The sequence below is a fragment of the Strongylocentrotus purpuratus genome, unplaced genomic scaffold (genome assembly GCF_000002235.5).
Source record: "Strongylocentrotus purpuratus isolate Spur 01 unplaced genomic scaffold, Spur_5.0 spur5_scaffold_6, whole genome shotgun sequence".
In the NCBI taxonomy this organism is placed as follows: domain Eukaryota; kingdom Metazoa; phylum Echinodermata; class Echinoidea; order Camarodonta; family Strongylocentrotidae; genus Strongylocentrotus; species Strongylocentrotus purpuratus.
Genome location: NW_022145612.1, coordinates 15,704,698 through 15,718,532, shown reverse-complemented (window position 1 = coordinate 15,718,532; position 13,835 = coordinate 15,704,698). Strand labels below are relative to the sequence as shown.

General features: G+C 36.2%; 2 protein-coding genes across 8 annotated transcripts in view; both read right to left on the bottom strand.

Annotated features, from left to right (window-relative positions):
• LOC580842 (titin homolog) overlaps nt 1-13,835 on the bottom strand; it is a 110,025-nt gene that overhangs the window by 14,772 nt on the left and 81,418 nt on the right. For all 7 annotated transcript variants that reach the window (XM_031000128.1, XM_031000129.1, XM_031000130.1 and 4 more), the window contains 4 exons: nt 12,325-12,405; nt 10,891-10,962; nt 9,397-9,468; nt 8,787-8,843 (listed from right to left, as the gene is read on the bottom strand). In XM_031000128.1, coding sequence (XP_030855988.1) covers nt 8,787-8,843; nt 9,397-9,468; nt 10,891-10,962; nt 12,325-12,405 — 282 coding nt within the window. The remainder of the gene's footprint in view (nt 1-8,786; nt 8,844-9,396; nt 9,469-10,890; nt 10,963-12,324; nt 12,406-13,835) is intronic.
• Nucleotides 2,616-7,799, bottom strand: LOC115929953. Its single transcript, XM_031000136.1, has 5 exons — nt 7,721-7,799; nt 6,506-6,648; nt 6,175-6,243; nt 5,458-5,553; nt 2,616-4,657 (listed from the first exon to the last, which is right to left on the bottom strand). The coding sequence occupies exons 3-5, from the start codon at nt 6,231-6,233 to the stop codon at nt 4,393-4,395; spliced, it is 420 nt and encodes a 139-aa protein (XP_030855996.1). The 5' UTR covers nt 6,234-6,243; nt 6,506-6,648; nt 7,721-7,799; the 3' UTR covers nt 2,616-4,392.

Genomic DNA, 13,835 nt, shown 5'->3' with positions numbered 1-13,835 from the left:
TATTGTTTTTGAGCGCGATATGCGAATACTGTATGTGTATGTAGTGCGAGTACGCTCGACCTAGTAGTAGTGTATGTGTATGTATTGTACGTCGTATGACCCAGTTGATTACTTCTACAGTGTAAAGAAAGTGGCTTACTCTATCTATCAACCAATATGTGAGACAACGCAAGGGCAATTTTGTATTTCGTTTGTAGGAACAAAGCTGTGGAATGATCTCCCAGATGAAATTAGATTAAAAACATCGAGGTTATCTGTCCACCTACCTTCTATGTAAATGACGTGGGCCTTCGTTTTTCCTTTTATATTACTTGTCTTCCTTTTATAATATGTGAAGAGTTTCATTCCAAAAGGAGCCAAATCCACTTTGGGTACTTCTGAGTAAATTGCCTTTTTTATTTCTCCACTTTCCCTTTAGCCATGTATACCTTCATGTTGTTATATATGTTAAAGGTGTCACCCTGCATGGACCTGATTATCTGCCAATAATGATAAGAAAAAATCTTCCCTTCGGCTTTTCTGATGTTTACTAAATTTTTTGATTTTTTATTTTCGTGGATTTAGCTCCTTTTGGAATGAAACATGTTATTGTACCTAAAAAATAAAAAATAAATCATATTTTCTCAATAAAGTCATTGAAATTTTATTCAAATTTAGCAGCAAACCTTTCCTTTTAAATAATAATAGTGAAATCACACATAAATATAACCTTTCGAAAAGAAAGTAAACAACATTATTACAGTTTCATTCCAAAAGGAGCTAAATCCATTCAATTCCAAAAGAAGCTAAATCCATGTTTCATTCAAAAAGGAATTACTAAATCCACATTTTTTTTTTGGCACATATCGCACGACAACCAAATGCCCTAAGATGTTGATACCCACTTTGATAGAAAAATAAGGTTTTACAAAATGGAAAAATACTAGAAGAGAAATGGTAAGAAAGAGTAAAGACGGATTGAGGACGGTAAACCCCAAACAAGAGACTCAAAAGATCTACCCCAGAATCCTCTCACCGGCACCAGAGTTGCCTAGGCCAATGATGGCCGAGAAGATTGCGCAATGTACCGCGCCGGTCTGGCAGGAAGGTGCCAATTGCGGTGAGGGGTTTTCATGGACCAGTAGATCTGAGATTATATTATCCAAAAAAAAGAGATGAATATGAATTGACAAATAGTACCAAAAATAGAAGAAAAAAAAGAAATAAAGTGAAAGGCGTAAATATTCTAAAAAAGAATGAAACGCCGATAATACCAAACAACAACAACAACACAAAATCTAAAAATTTGATAGAAATCAGAAATAACTGGTGGATTTTTTGTCTTATCATATGTTATAGGTCCAGAGCGACACCTTTAACATATATAACAACATGAAGGTACATGGCTAAAGGGAAAGTGGAGAAATAAAAAGAAATAAATTAAAAAAAATATTAAAAATTGTTGTATCAGTATACTATAATGAATAACAGTAGTGAATTAATTTAACATCTTACTTGATTCATACTTGTCCATAATGCAGTGTTTTTCAGTATTCTTATTTTGGTACTGCATGCAATTGTAAAGTTAAAAAAAAAAAGTGATTGTAACTTCTTGTAAATAAGTTGTGTTCTACAGTGCCTGTGTATTGCATGACCTACGTCAGTACGTGATAACTTGTAAATGTGTAAAGACATAAGATTTTAATATAATTATAGAAATGCTAAAATGAAGATACATAACATATTTTTATGGTGTACATTGAAAGCTTTATTCGGCCATAACTAACAGTTAAATTTACACAACATTATTGAGATGAATACAAATTATAATTGCTGTACTGAAGGCAATATTTAAACGTGATGTTGATTTCAACCATTGCATACAAACAGATCATGTGTATTAAAAAAGGCACATTTTTATTTAGCATCTATCGCTATGACAACTTTAACCGTCGTCATTAAGAAGGAGCAATATACTTTATTTGTATACCACCATGTCTTGTTACTTATTAGTTACTGCTTATTTATATACATCTTATCTTGTGTCTTTCATAAAAACTTGACATACTCTATAGGCAATGTGTAGATAAGTTTACCAAAGAAAAGTATCTATAACAGTAATGTTTCTACGCGCTTGACAAATATACTATTACCCCGGTCATTTGATTCAGTGCTTGCCCGCACACAATGTTTTGACTAGTACGTGATCATACAAATTTTGCCAAGAAACTGCCTACTAATTGATATATTTGGTAAATTATTATATCTATTTGGACTTGATAGATATAACGCATGTGTCGCGCACTTGTGCGTAGTCCCATATACATCTTTCTGTGTACAGTGCTTGTAACTTTACCAAGACTGGGCCAATTTTTTTATCATTTCGATGATTCTAGAACCTTGCAGTACACACCAAGACTTATATGCTAGATGATCAACCTTTTCTGATCGATTCCACAACAATCCTTTCACAATGCAGTCGCATGACCATAACTGGTTTTATCTTTTAAGTTTCACATCTTACTTTATATATAAATGCTTTAAAAATTGTCTGAGTGATTCTTTTCCTTAATGTGTACGAGTATACATGTATACATACTCCATATCGATCTCAAATCCTGAATCATATCAGTTTCAGCACAAAATTAAGTATAGTTAGGTACATATATGTCTTTCATCTTCCCTAATGCTCGACTATGAATATCACCTCAAGTGATTAACATCCAACATAAGGTTTTTCAAAAAAATAGCACAGACATTTCAAAACTGGTCATGTCCTATACGCACACAAAAGACAATTCTGCGTTGTGTGTACTGAGTTTCATATGAATCGATCAAACTACTTCCAATAGTTTGCTCACATACTTATTTTACACACTGCACATGCATTGAGTTTTATACTGTTATTATAATGCCTCATCAAAGATACCAAAACTATAAAATTGCTAAAACTTGGAAAGAATATGCTCCACAAGATTATTAAAACAAAATTGTATTCTTTGTGCAAAGCTTGGTTACCATGGAGGTACCTTAACAGACAGACACAACAAATGTGTCTTGCACACCCTCGGGTCAATCGGTATACCAAGTTTTATTACAATTTGCAAAAAAATTGGAAAAAATTTGACCCAGTTTTTTACAATAGACCAACAGAAAGACTCGCCTGCCCAACTGTATCCTTATTCCTTTATACACCCTTTCAAACTACAAAGTAGTTACAGGCAGCATATCTCTTGATGGTATAACCTTGAACCGCAATACTTTGGCGTTGAGCTGATTCACGTTCATTGATTCAAATGATGCATGAAACCAACTGTTTTGCTGTCTTGTGATCATTTCTCTTTTTCGCTTGCATTATTTTAGTCACATTGATTGCATTAAACAAAAAATGAAGACTATTTACAATAAGATATTCTACAAATCTTTCTTCTGTCCATGTTGATTTTCAACAGGTTCCGAAGTATAGTCTTTTTCATGATCGACTGTCACCTCAGTTACATGCACAGTCACTAAAACCAAACACATTGTTGACTCATGGTTTGACCTCTTGGCTGTAAATTTTATAATTACTACCGTAACTTCTTCAAGGAATATAGGTTGCCAAATAGATACAAATTGAAATATCCACCATTTCCACATGAGCAAGCACTGATTTTATCACAAATTATGAATTGTATAAATCACATAGAGCTTTTATACACTGATGTCACAATTTGTCTTTTATATTCCTACATTTCTTCCATTTGTAAACTTGCCAACCTCTTATTGTAATACAATATACAAGTGCCAAGCATGGTGGCTAATCTAGCAACAATAACAATTTATTTCTGGTACATGTATATCATGTGTTATGTGATTTTTTTTCTCCAGATAACCACATCCCCATGATCCCCAGGGACACTCTAGTATCAAGTTTGGTGGTATTTTGTCAAAGGGTCTCTGACATATCAAGAATACATGCTCGTAATGCTAAGCCATGCAATCTTTCACCTCCGGACCACAAAATCATTAGCAACCAAATGAGTCCAAAATGTTAAGTTCCAACCAATCCTCAAGATAGCCTAAAAACATGCCACATGGACAAATTAAATCGAGGCGATTAAGAGTCTCGCATGCAATCATGCAACAATGAACCTCATTTGACCTTTGACCTACTTATGTGACCTTCAACTCCAGAATATCATGGAGGCCAATAAAGGGCATCTACCAATCAAGTATGGTTACAAACAGATGCAGGGTTGGAAAGTTAGCAACCCTAATTGATTTTTGCAGGTAAGATTTCACATTAGACTTCATTCAAATTTGTGTACAGTCACGGAGGATGGACGGAAGGACGCCATTTGGATCCCTTAGTCTCTGCTCGAAAAAAAGCAGTTCTCAAGTCAGACAATCCCAAATGTTCACTACAGAGGATTACATGGATTTCTCTAATCGGCCTAGTCTCCTGGCTAGGATCACATCAACTTGTGGTGGAGGAAATGGTGCAAGCCGGGGCCTTGTGTGTCTAGGGTCATCAGGGAGCAGAACAGCCTTCGAGAACAGTGGTCCTTGGTCCTGTTCTCTGCGTTCCAGTATCGCACCGATGAGTCCTTGTACATACATGTAGGGGTAGGTCTTGGGGACCTTCTCCTTCCGGGCCACGTAGTTGTTGGCACGCTTTGACCATACTGCAACATATCTGTATCATAAAATAAAAGAACATGCAAAAGGTAACAAGTTGCATTATATGCACACTCATTCTTGTCAATTGGAAATGATTCATATCTCTTAAAGATAAACTTGAGTTCTGGTAAAAAAAGAAAATGAATTCTCACAGAATCTAACGAAACTTACACTGAATGTTCAAGATTACAAATAAATGTCATGTGCCAAACAATTTTGGAAGAAAATGTATACTGGCTGAGTAATGAGCATAGAAAGATAAGGAAATCAGGGTAGTACTAGCCCCGACAGGCCGACACCATGTGTGTTGTCCCATATACATCTTTCTGTGTAAGTGATTGTTACTTTACCAAAACTCTGCCAAATTTATGATGATTTTGATGACTCCAGAACCTTGCATTACACACCAAGTATATTATTACACTGAATCCAAGTCCGCATTTAGGGTCCAAAATCAGCAGCATGATTGACAAACCATCAGCTTACAGTCCGTCATCTACATAATTTAGATGTGCGTCGTGTACAGGGACAACTTCTTTAGATGACGTCATATTTTGGCGATTTAAAAGGGGCGTTCCCAGGAAGGACAATTAGATATTTAATAATTTCCCCAAAATTGATAAATTTCATGGGAAAGAACTGCCAATTCGGATTGCCCTGTCCAACTACACAGGGAAAACAAAAAATCATGTTGTTTTTTTTTACTCCACCCACTTTGGATTGCCTTGTCCATCTAAAAAAAAATGTACAAATAAAAATAGGAAAAACAAGAAAGAAAAGAAAACCTTTTTTTCTTTCTTTCTAATTTCCACTCACTTTGTATTGCCTTGTTCATCAATCTGGTCGGGCCTGTCCTTGTGTGCCATGTAGTCGATGACCGCAAGCAAATTCCTTGCCCGGTTTGCTGGGTAGCTGGATGGATAAGACAAACAATTGGTATTACCACTACCATGATGAATGAATAGTAAATGCTTTAGACAAATCTCAGACTCATTGGCCCGTAGTCACAAAGGAGGTTTGTAGGAGGTTTGTACAAACCATGGTTTGACGATGGTTTACATCTATGGAATGCTGCTCGCATACCGTAAATTGTAAATTAACATTGTTAACAAGTATGGAGTTTACATTCCTTCTCCATCAGTTTACAAATGGCATTCCATAGATGTAAACCTTGGCCAAACCATGGTTTGTACAAACCTCCTTTGTGAATACGAGCCATTCACTTCAGTTCTCGATTTGTGTTGTAAATTATTGACTCTTAATTAAAGGTAGTTACATTTCCCTGCTACAACCACTCCAACTTGACTTAACATCAGGTACCGACACAAGTACGATACAAAGTCTGCTGTTTCAAGACTCTGCATGCATCCAAAAGTGATTTCAGCATTTATATAGATGTCATTCATAATTTCTCATTAACTTTGCTATTTGCTTCAAAATATGATATTGTAACTGTAACCGTACTGTAATGATATGTTTCAACTTTTCCACAATCTTACTTCAAACATACAAAATGATACTAAAAATACTTACTCAAAGGAATACCGCTTGGAAGCATACATCAGTATATGGTTGTGGAAACACTCGAGCATGCTGGTGTGCCTTAGGAATTATGAAAACAAAATAAAAACTGATATAAATGATAGGGCATTTCATTATTTTCATACCACAAAATCAATATTGAAAATCCCATGTCATACACATGAGCAAATAAGATGCATTATCTTGACCTGCTGATATGTCCCAATTTTATAGGTCATAACCGAAAAAGAGCTCAATCTTGCAAACATGTACGTAATGAACGCATTCTCATTAAATTCCTCTCAATTTACAGAGCCTTTCGTACATGTATACAGAATCCTACCTGAAGCGAGCAAATCAGCAGAGTAGGCCAAGTTCTCCATGAATTTGCGGTCAAAGGTGACTTGTACTATTCACCTGCTAATTCCCCTACTGCTGCTTGGAATTTCTTCGCTGGGGATGGATTGTGTTGTCTGTTCTTCATATCTGTAAAAAGTGAAGAAACGAAAGTCATTCACAAAGTAAAAAACATTCAGATTTTAAATCACCAAAAGAAATTATTTTGAAGATGGCATTCTCTAATAATTATCACAGCTAGCCAGATTTGGAATTTGCATGACTAATAACTGATGCATTGGTTCTCTGTCATGTATGTGAAGTTGAGACACTCTTTGGTAGAGATAAATATAGATGAGACAGTCACATCTCAAGCAAGCTATAGTATAACCTTGTCGACTTTTAAAAAGAGCAGGATGTTTACCCGGTTGACTAGCCCTGCACGTCATCATTACAAAGAAAACTGCAGTTGTAACGAGGGACATTAAAGGTAGGGTCTATTACAAAGTTTTGGGAAATTTTGAAAATTGGGTGGATAGTGATTCTTTACAATTTTGATATATTTGGATGCCCCTGTGGAAGTATTATAAGCACTAGAAAATTTAGCTCCTAAAACACTTCTGCTTTCGAAAAAAATTGAATATAAAAATTTACCGGTGCTCCCGGTAAATTTTGATAAATTTAAAATAGCGCCTACGGTCGTACAACGGTAGCTGCTACCATAAAAATCCCGGAATATGTAGTTGTGATATATAATTTCAAAAAGGTAATAGCCAATCGGTCAATTGTAGCTTGTTGTATAGCTGAATTAATATATTGACCTTGAGAGAGAGTTATAGTATACCCCATAAAGAGATTATTATTTACAATTTCATCACTTTAGACTCGATTTCAACGCGACAACGTTCACTGAATATTGTAGGATCGCATATGCTTCCAATATTTTCATTTGAACCAAATTCATCCGGAGGTCTAGTGGAGCCAGACGTAGTCTCAGTGGAACAACCGACGATATAGAGACTGAAGCTTTCGGTCTACTGTAGACCTAGGCTAGACTATCAATATCATATGATTCATGAAATCTGAATTAAAAATCCAAGGCAAGAGATAACAAAACGTAATTTCTTAAATTTGCCGATTCCATGCATCTAGTCTCTAGACTAGATCAAATTAAAACGGTAGGCCTACCCAATGCAGTGGGGCGTATATCATTTCAACTTACCTCTCAGTGAGCTGGCATGTCTATTGCATCCTCTAGACTCGGCAACGAGAAGGCCGCCTGCAGCTCGCGAAGTTTCTCCGCCGTTGCCCTACAGTCTACTGGCCTTGTTCACAGCCACTCCCGCGCCTCCTCTGGGCCGGATGGTCGAGCTGCCATTGCTTGTTTCTCTCCTTCCTCTTACCGTATTAGTCTTATTCCGATTTAGCGTAGCCTTAGCCTTGTCCTTAGGCTTAAGTTAGCACTAGCTGAGTCCGAGTCGGCCATCGTCCGTGACCTCGAGCTCCTTTTCCAATCTCGATCTCGTTATCGTATTTCAATCAAAGCTTGTCTGTAGCTGTCTAGCGTTCGATCGGCGCGCGCCGGTGATAATCTGATATGAGCTGTGTGTGTTATACTTTACGTGAAAGCAGCGTATTGGAATTGATCAGCTGTACTGTATTACTAGCGCGCGGTCGGATACCCGCCTGCTAGCTACCTGTAGTACTGTACGTACCAACGAACTCAAACACTCGTTGTAAATACGCTGGTTGTTAAATGACATAGAGGGAGCTAAACACGTAAATTCAAAAAATAAACCGTCGAAAGTCAAAAGTGATGTCCGGACGTCAAACACTTTTATATAATGTTTTGAAAGCAAATTGCACAACAATTAGAGCATTTGATTTGGAATTATTATCATCTCCCATGTTTTTTTCGATGATCTTTCATATGGTACTGAAATAAACCAAATTTGTTTTGGAGGGGCACTTTGGAAATTACCAATACTCAACTATACCTTTAATTGGCTCTGCAAGATACATACATGACCTAAGTTTGGCAGGAATCCATCAATCGCTTTTGAGATCACACGATCACAAACTATTTTTGCATACATAATGAGCACTGTGACCTTTGACATTGTGACCCCAAACTCTAATCAATTTATTGGCTCTGCAAGATACAAAGATCATGAGAACGGGACGTACAGACGTACGTATGGATGGACGGACGGACAACCCAAAAAACATAATGCCTCCGGCTACTTCGTAATGGATGCATAAAAGGGCTATAGTCCAATGCATCTTACCTTATCGATTTTCGAAGTACTTTGATGCTTGGGTTTCATTTTGAATTTAGTGGGAGACTGCAAAAAAACAGACAAATCAATTATGTCAATGTTTATTTTCTATCAAAGTCCTATCGAAAGAAAAAGGATAGAGGGAGAGAAAAGGGAATAAAGAGAAAGAAATAGGGGAGAAAGAGATGAAGAGAGAGGAGAAAGATATGAAGAGAGAGAGAGAGAGAGAGAGAGAGAGAGAGAGGGGGGGGGGGGGGGGGGGGAGATAGAGAGATGGAAGGAGTACCGGTAACTGAAATATATGGGAGGAGAGATATCTTTTATTACTGCTTTTGTTAAAATTCCTGTCTATCATCATGCACACAATTTTGTGTGTGCATTTTCTTCTATAATAATTTTCAATTCATGACAGAGACAATGTTAATCCAATCTTAGATTTTAAAGGTAATCCCCTTCAAATGCATATAGAAGCATCTCAAATCATGCCACACCTCATGTTTTATGTTACCACGAAAGTGGTGAATAAATTCAATTTAATTCGATTCAATTCAATTCTCAAGTTCAAAACAAGTATTTTTTCACACAGATATCAACAAAATATTTCTTCAAAAAGACTTACTACTTGTTGTTTACACTGCCGAAAACGACACTTTTGACGCAATTTGGAAGGCCCTCCATATTTTTTCATATCCTGTGATTAATAATAATCAAAGACTTTCATTAACAAACAGGATCTTTCTACAATGATTTATTTGTGTGTGTGTGTGTGTGTGTGTGTGTGTGTTTAGAAAAAAAATAATGTTAATTGTACAGCTACAAATGCATTTTCATTTCATAAATAATTGTAAAAAGTACATCAATTTATGGAATACCATGAAAAGTATTATTACGGTATCACAATATTCTACATGAAGGCGGTGGTGTAAGGATTAGGCAAAAGCGACAAATACAAACTGGATTTAGCTCATGCTGCAATCAATTAGGTCAGTCAGGAATCCCATGACTTTTACAAGCCGATGGCCTGTCTGATTATCAAGATATTTATGATTGGAAATCAAAATTTCATTTTTCTTTTTCCTAACGGTTCTTATAACACTACAGTCTATTGGGGAAAATGAGAATGGTAAAACCGATCACTCAAAGATTTTTACTTTTTTGAGGTACTTGATGATCATTTTGAAGCACAATTTTGTTAGGGCTCAATATAATTCAATATTACACCATGTCCCAGACACTGATAACACATACAATGTAGGGCCATGAATCTCAGATTTAACTTTGTTAAACGCTGCCTTTAACAGTAAACCTAATTTTTATCTATTTTTAGGTAATTTTTTTACATACTAGCAGTAGCTGTAAACAAATTATTTTCATAGGTGATTGGCACATTAATTAAGTTCTGATTACTTTATAGTTTGCAATTAAAAAAGGAAATCTTGAAACACTATGATACTTTCCTAAAATGAAACATCCCAAAAGTTTATCAAAAGAAAGATAGGTGGCATCAATTGCATTGAACTCTGCTGTTATTATACAGGTTATGATAATATCTATAATCAATGATATATTCACACCACAGTACATGTTGAAAACAGACCTTTTTTTTTCTTCTTTGCTTAACATTAACAATTTTGAAAAATGTTGAGAGTTGGTTTATTCTCTTAATAATAATAATAGACATTTCTATAGCGCCGTCTATCTAGAAATTCTATTCCGAGGTGCATTTATTATATCCCCGGCTTTAGCCTAGCTGCCATTACAGCGCTCCAGCATTTCAAGGAATTAATTCCTGCCAGGTACTCATTTACATCACCAGGGTAGAGTGTGGCAAATGTACGAGATCAATGTCTTGCCAAAGGATGTTAGTGCCGCGGCGGGACTTAAACCGCGGACCTTGTGATCGACAGTCCGGCGACGTATCCACTTGACCACGACACCTCTTACATTCTAGGACAAATTAATGAACAATGCAACTTCTTGTCACAGCCATGTCACTATGCTATTAGGGACTTCTTATAATTTACATGTAGTAGGGCAAGTATTGCAAATTTACAGATAGATAATAAGAAATGAACAAGGAGAATGTGGAGACAGAGATAAAGTTTTGACTTACTATGCAATATATACATTCTTCACAGTCATACAGTTTTCTGCATGGTTTACACCAACCACATTTTGTTTTACGCTGAAGAGAGAGAGAGAAAAAAAATGATCAAATTCATTTAGAATGTTCTTTGGACTGTAATAGAGAATTCCACAATAATCAAGATAAGCAAAACATCTATTCAAACATTTACTTTTTAATGGAGAAGAAATGTTGAATTTGTTATAATAAATACGACATCCTTTTCAGAGTATGTGACATAATTGTACTAAGAAGAAAACATGAATAATAATAATAATGATAATAGTTAAGTTCTTGTATAGCACATAATACGTTATGAAATATCTATCTATCTACCTGGGTTGAGTGTGGCAAATGTAGATCAATGTCTTGTATATGTTTTTTCTTTTTTGTATAATTAAGATTTTATAAGGTGGGCCTCAGAAAATTTCTAATAACCAAAGTTGGCCTCCAGTTAAACTAGAAGGAACTTCGACTGCGCGCAGTAGAAAATGATGCCTCCATCATAGAGCAATTTTACAAACCAAAACAGAAGAAATTTTCCAAATTCAAGTTTAATTGTAATCCATTAACAGGTTCTCAGAATATTGTGATTACAAGCTATTTCTCATAAACAAGTATGACCCTTTAATCTTTGACCTCATGTCCCCAAAATCTACTCAGTTCATTGGCTCTGCAAGATACATACATATACATGTCTTGATTTTGATGGTAATCCATCCTTCGGTTCTAATGATATTGTGATCACAAGCTATTTTTGCATATATAATGAGCCTAATGACCTTGTGACCCCAAAATATAATCAATTAATTGGCTCTGCAAAATACATACATGACCTAAGTTTGGCAGGAATCCATCAATCAGTTCTTGTAATAACGCGATCCCAAGCTATTTTTGCATACATTATGAACCCTGTGACCTGTGACCTTTGACCTTGTAACCCCAAAATCTAATCAATTCATTGGCTCTGCAAGATACATACATGTCCTAAGTAGGGCAGGAATCCATCAATCAGTTCTTGAGATAACGTGATCACAAGCTATTTTTGCATACATAATGAGCCCTGTGACCTTTGATCCCCAAAATCTAATCAATTCATTGGCTCTGCAAGTTACATACATGACCAAAGTTTGGTAGGAATCAGTCGGTTCTTGAGATAACGCGATCACAAGGCATAGAAAAGTTTAGAAGCACTTCTGTGGGCCAATCCGATTTTAACATGCAATTTACTCTATGTTAAGTTTTGTTATTTGTTATTTGGTATAATAATGAATGCATGTTGGTAAAGAAATAATGGTGAAAGTGATTGTAAGAAATATTGCATAACATAGGGCCACATCTCAAACAAATATTCAAATATCTATTGGAAAGCACACTACAGGTTTGAATAGAAGACTTTGAAAAAAAACTTTAATATCTCACCGGTTTACTTTGCCTCTTTTTCTTCTCCTTTGCTTTCAAGCTCATTGTCATTTTGTTGAAGACCAATTTGTCGTTCAGTTTCTGAGGGGGAAGAAAACATTTAAAAACAGGGATGGTTTTCCGAGATTTATATTATCCTAGATATGGGTAAACTCCGCGATATTATCTCGGTACGATAAAATACTATTAAAATCTTTCCTAAATTGGTATACCGAGTAGCAAGATTTTATCTCAGTATTACAGACCCTCTTGAGATGCGGTAACCAATAAGAAATGTTGTTAGATTACACTCTTCTCATGATCAGCCAATAGAATCACTCTCGTCATGATCAGCCAATAGAATCACTCTCATCATGATCAGCCAATAGAATCACTCTCGTCATGATCAGCCAATAGAATCACTCTCATCATGATCAGTTAATAGAATCACTCTTGTCATGATCAGCCAATAGAATCACTCTCGTCATGATCAGCCAATAGAATCACTCTCGTCATGATCAGCCAATAGAGTCACTCTCGTCATGATCAGCCAATAGAATCACTCTCGTCATGATCAGCCAATAGAACCACTCTCGTCATGATCAGCCAATAGAATCACTCTCGTCATGATCAGCCAATAGAACCACTCTCGTCATGATCAGCCAATAAAATCCCTCTCGTCATGATCAGCCAATAGAATCACTCTCGTCATGATCAGCCAATAGAATCACTCTCGTCATGATCAGCCAATAGAATCACTCTCGTCATGATCAGCCAATAGAATCACTCTCGTCATGATCAGCCAATAGAATCACTCTCGTCATGATCAGCCAATAGAATCACTCTGGTCATGATCAGCCAATAGAACCACTCTCGTCATGATCAGCCAATAAAATCGCTCTCGTCATGATCAGCCAATAGAATCACTCTCGTCATGATCAGCCAATAGAATCACTCTCGTCATGATCAGCCAATAGAATCACTCTCGTCATGATCAGCCAATAGAATCACTTTTGTCATGATCGGCCAATATAATCACTCTCGTCATGATCAGCCAATAGAATCGCTCTCTGCCTGTTTTTTGGGCAGGAGAGTGGAATGCGTTAAGTCTCTTCAATGAAAGAATTGCCCAGCAAAATGCTTATTTTTACAAATTTCACATCGCTTAGCGTAATACCCAGTCTACAGGATCACACAGAACTCGCTCTCAACTATCAATCAGCTTAATCAGCAAAAGTCTTAAAATAGAATTCCTACGAGATTGTTGCTTGAGAAATGTAGTCAATACTCAGTATTTCTCCTTTATTTTTTATCACATGATTAGCAGGATACCTGTCCAGAAAATGTGGCACATATAGTACATCCAAGAGATAAGATAGCTTACCCTATTTTAAATTATATTCCAACTTTCTTGTAAGATAAGATGGGCATTAAAACTACTACCGTACACTTATCATGCATGTAACTGTAATGGGCATGCAAGAAGTAAGAGATTGAGCTAAAATGAAAGATAAACTCTGAGATAAAAAGCA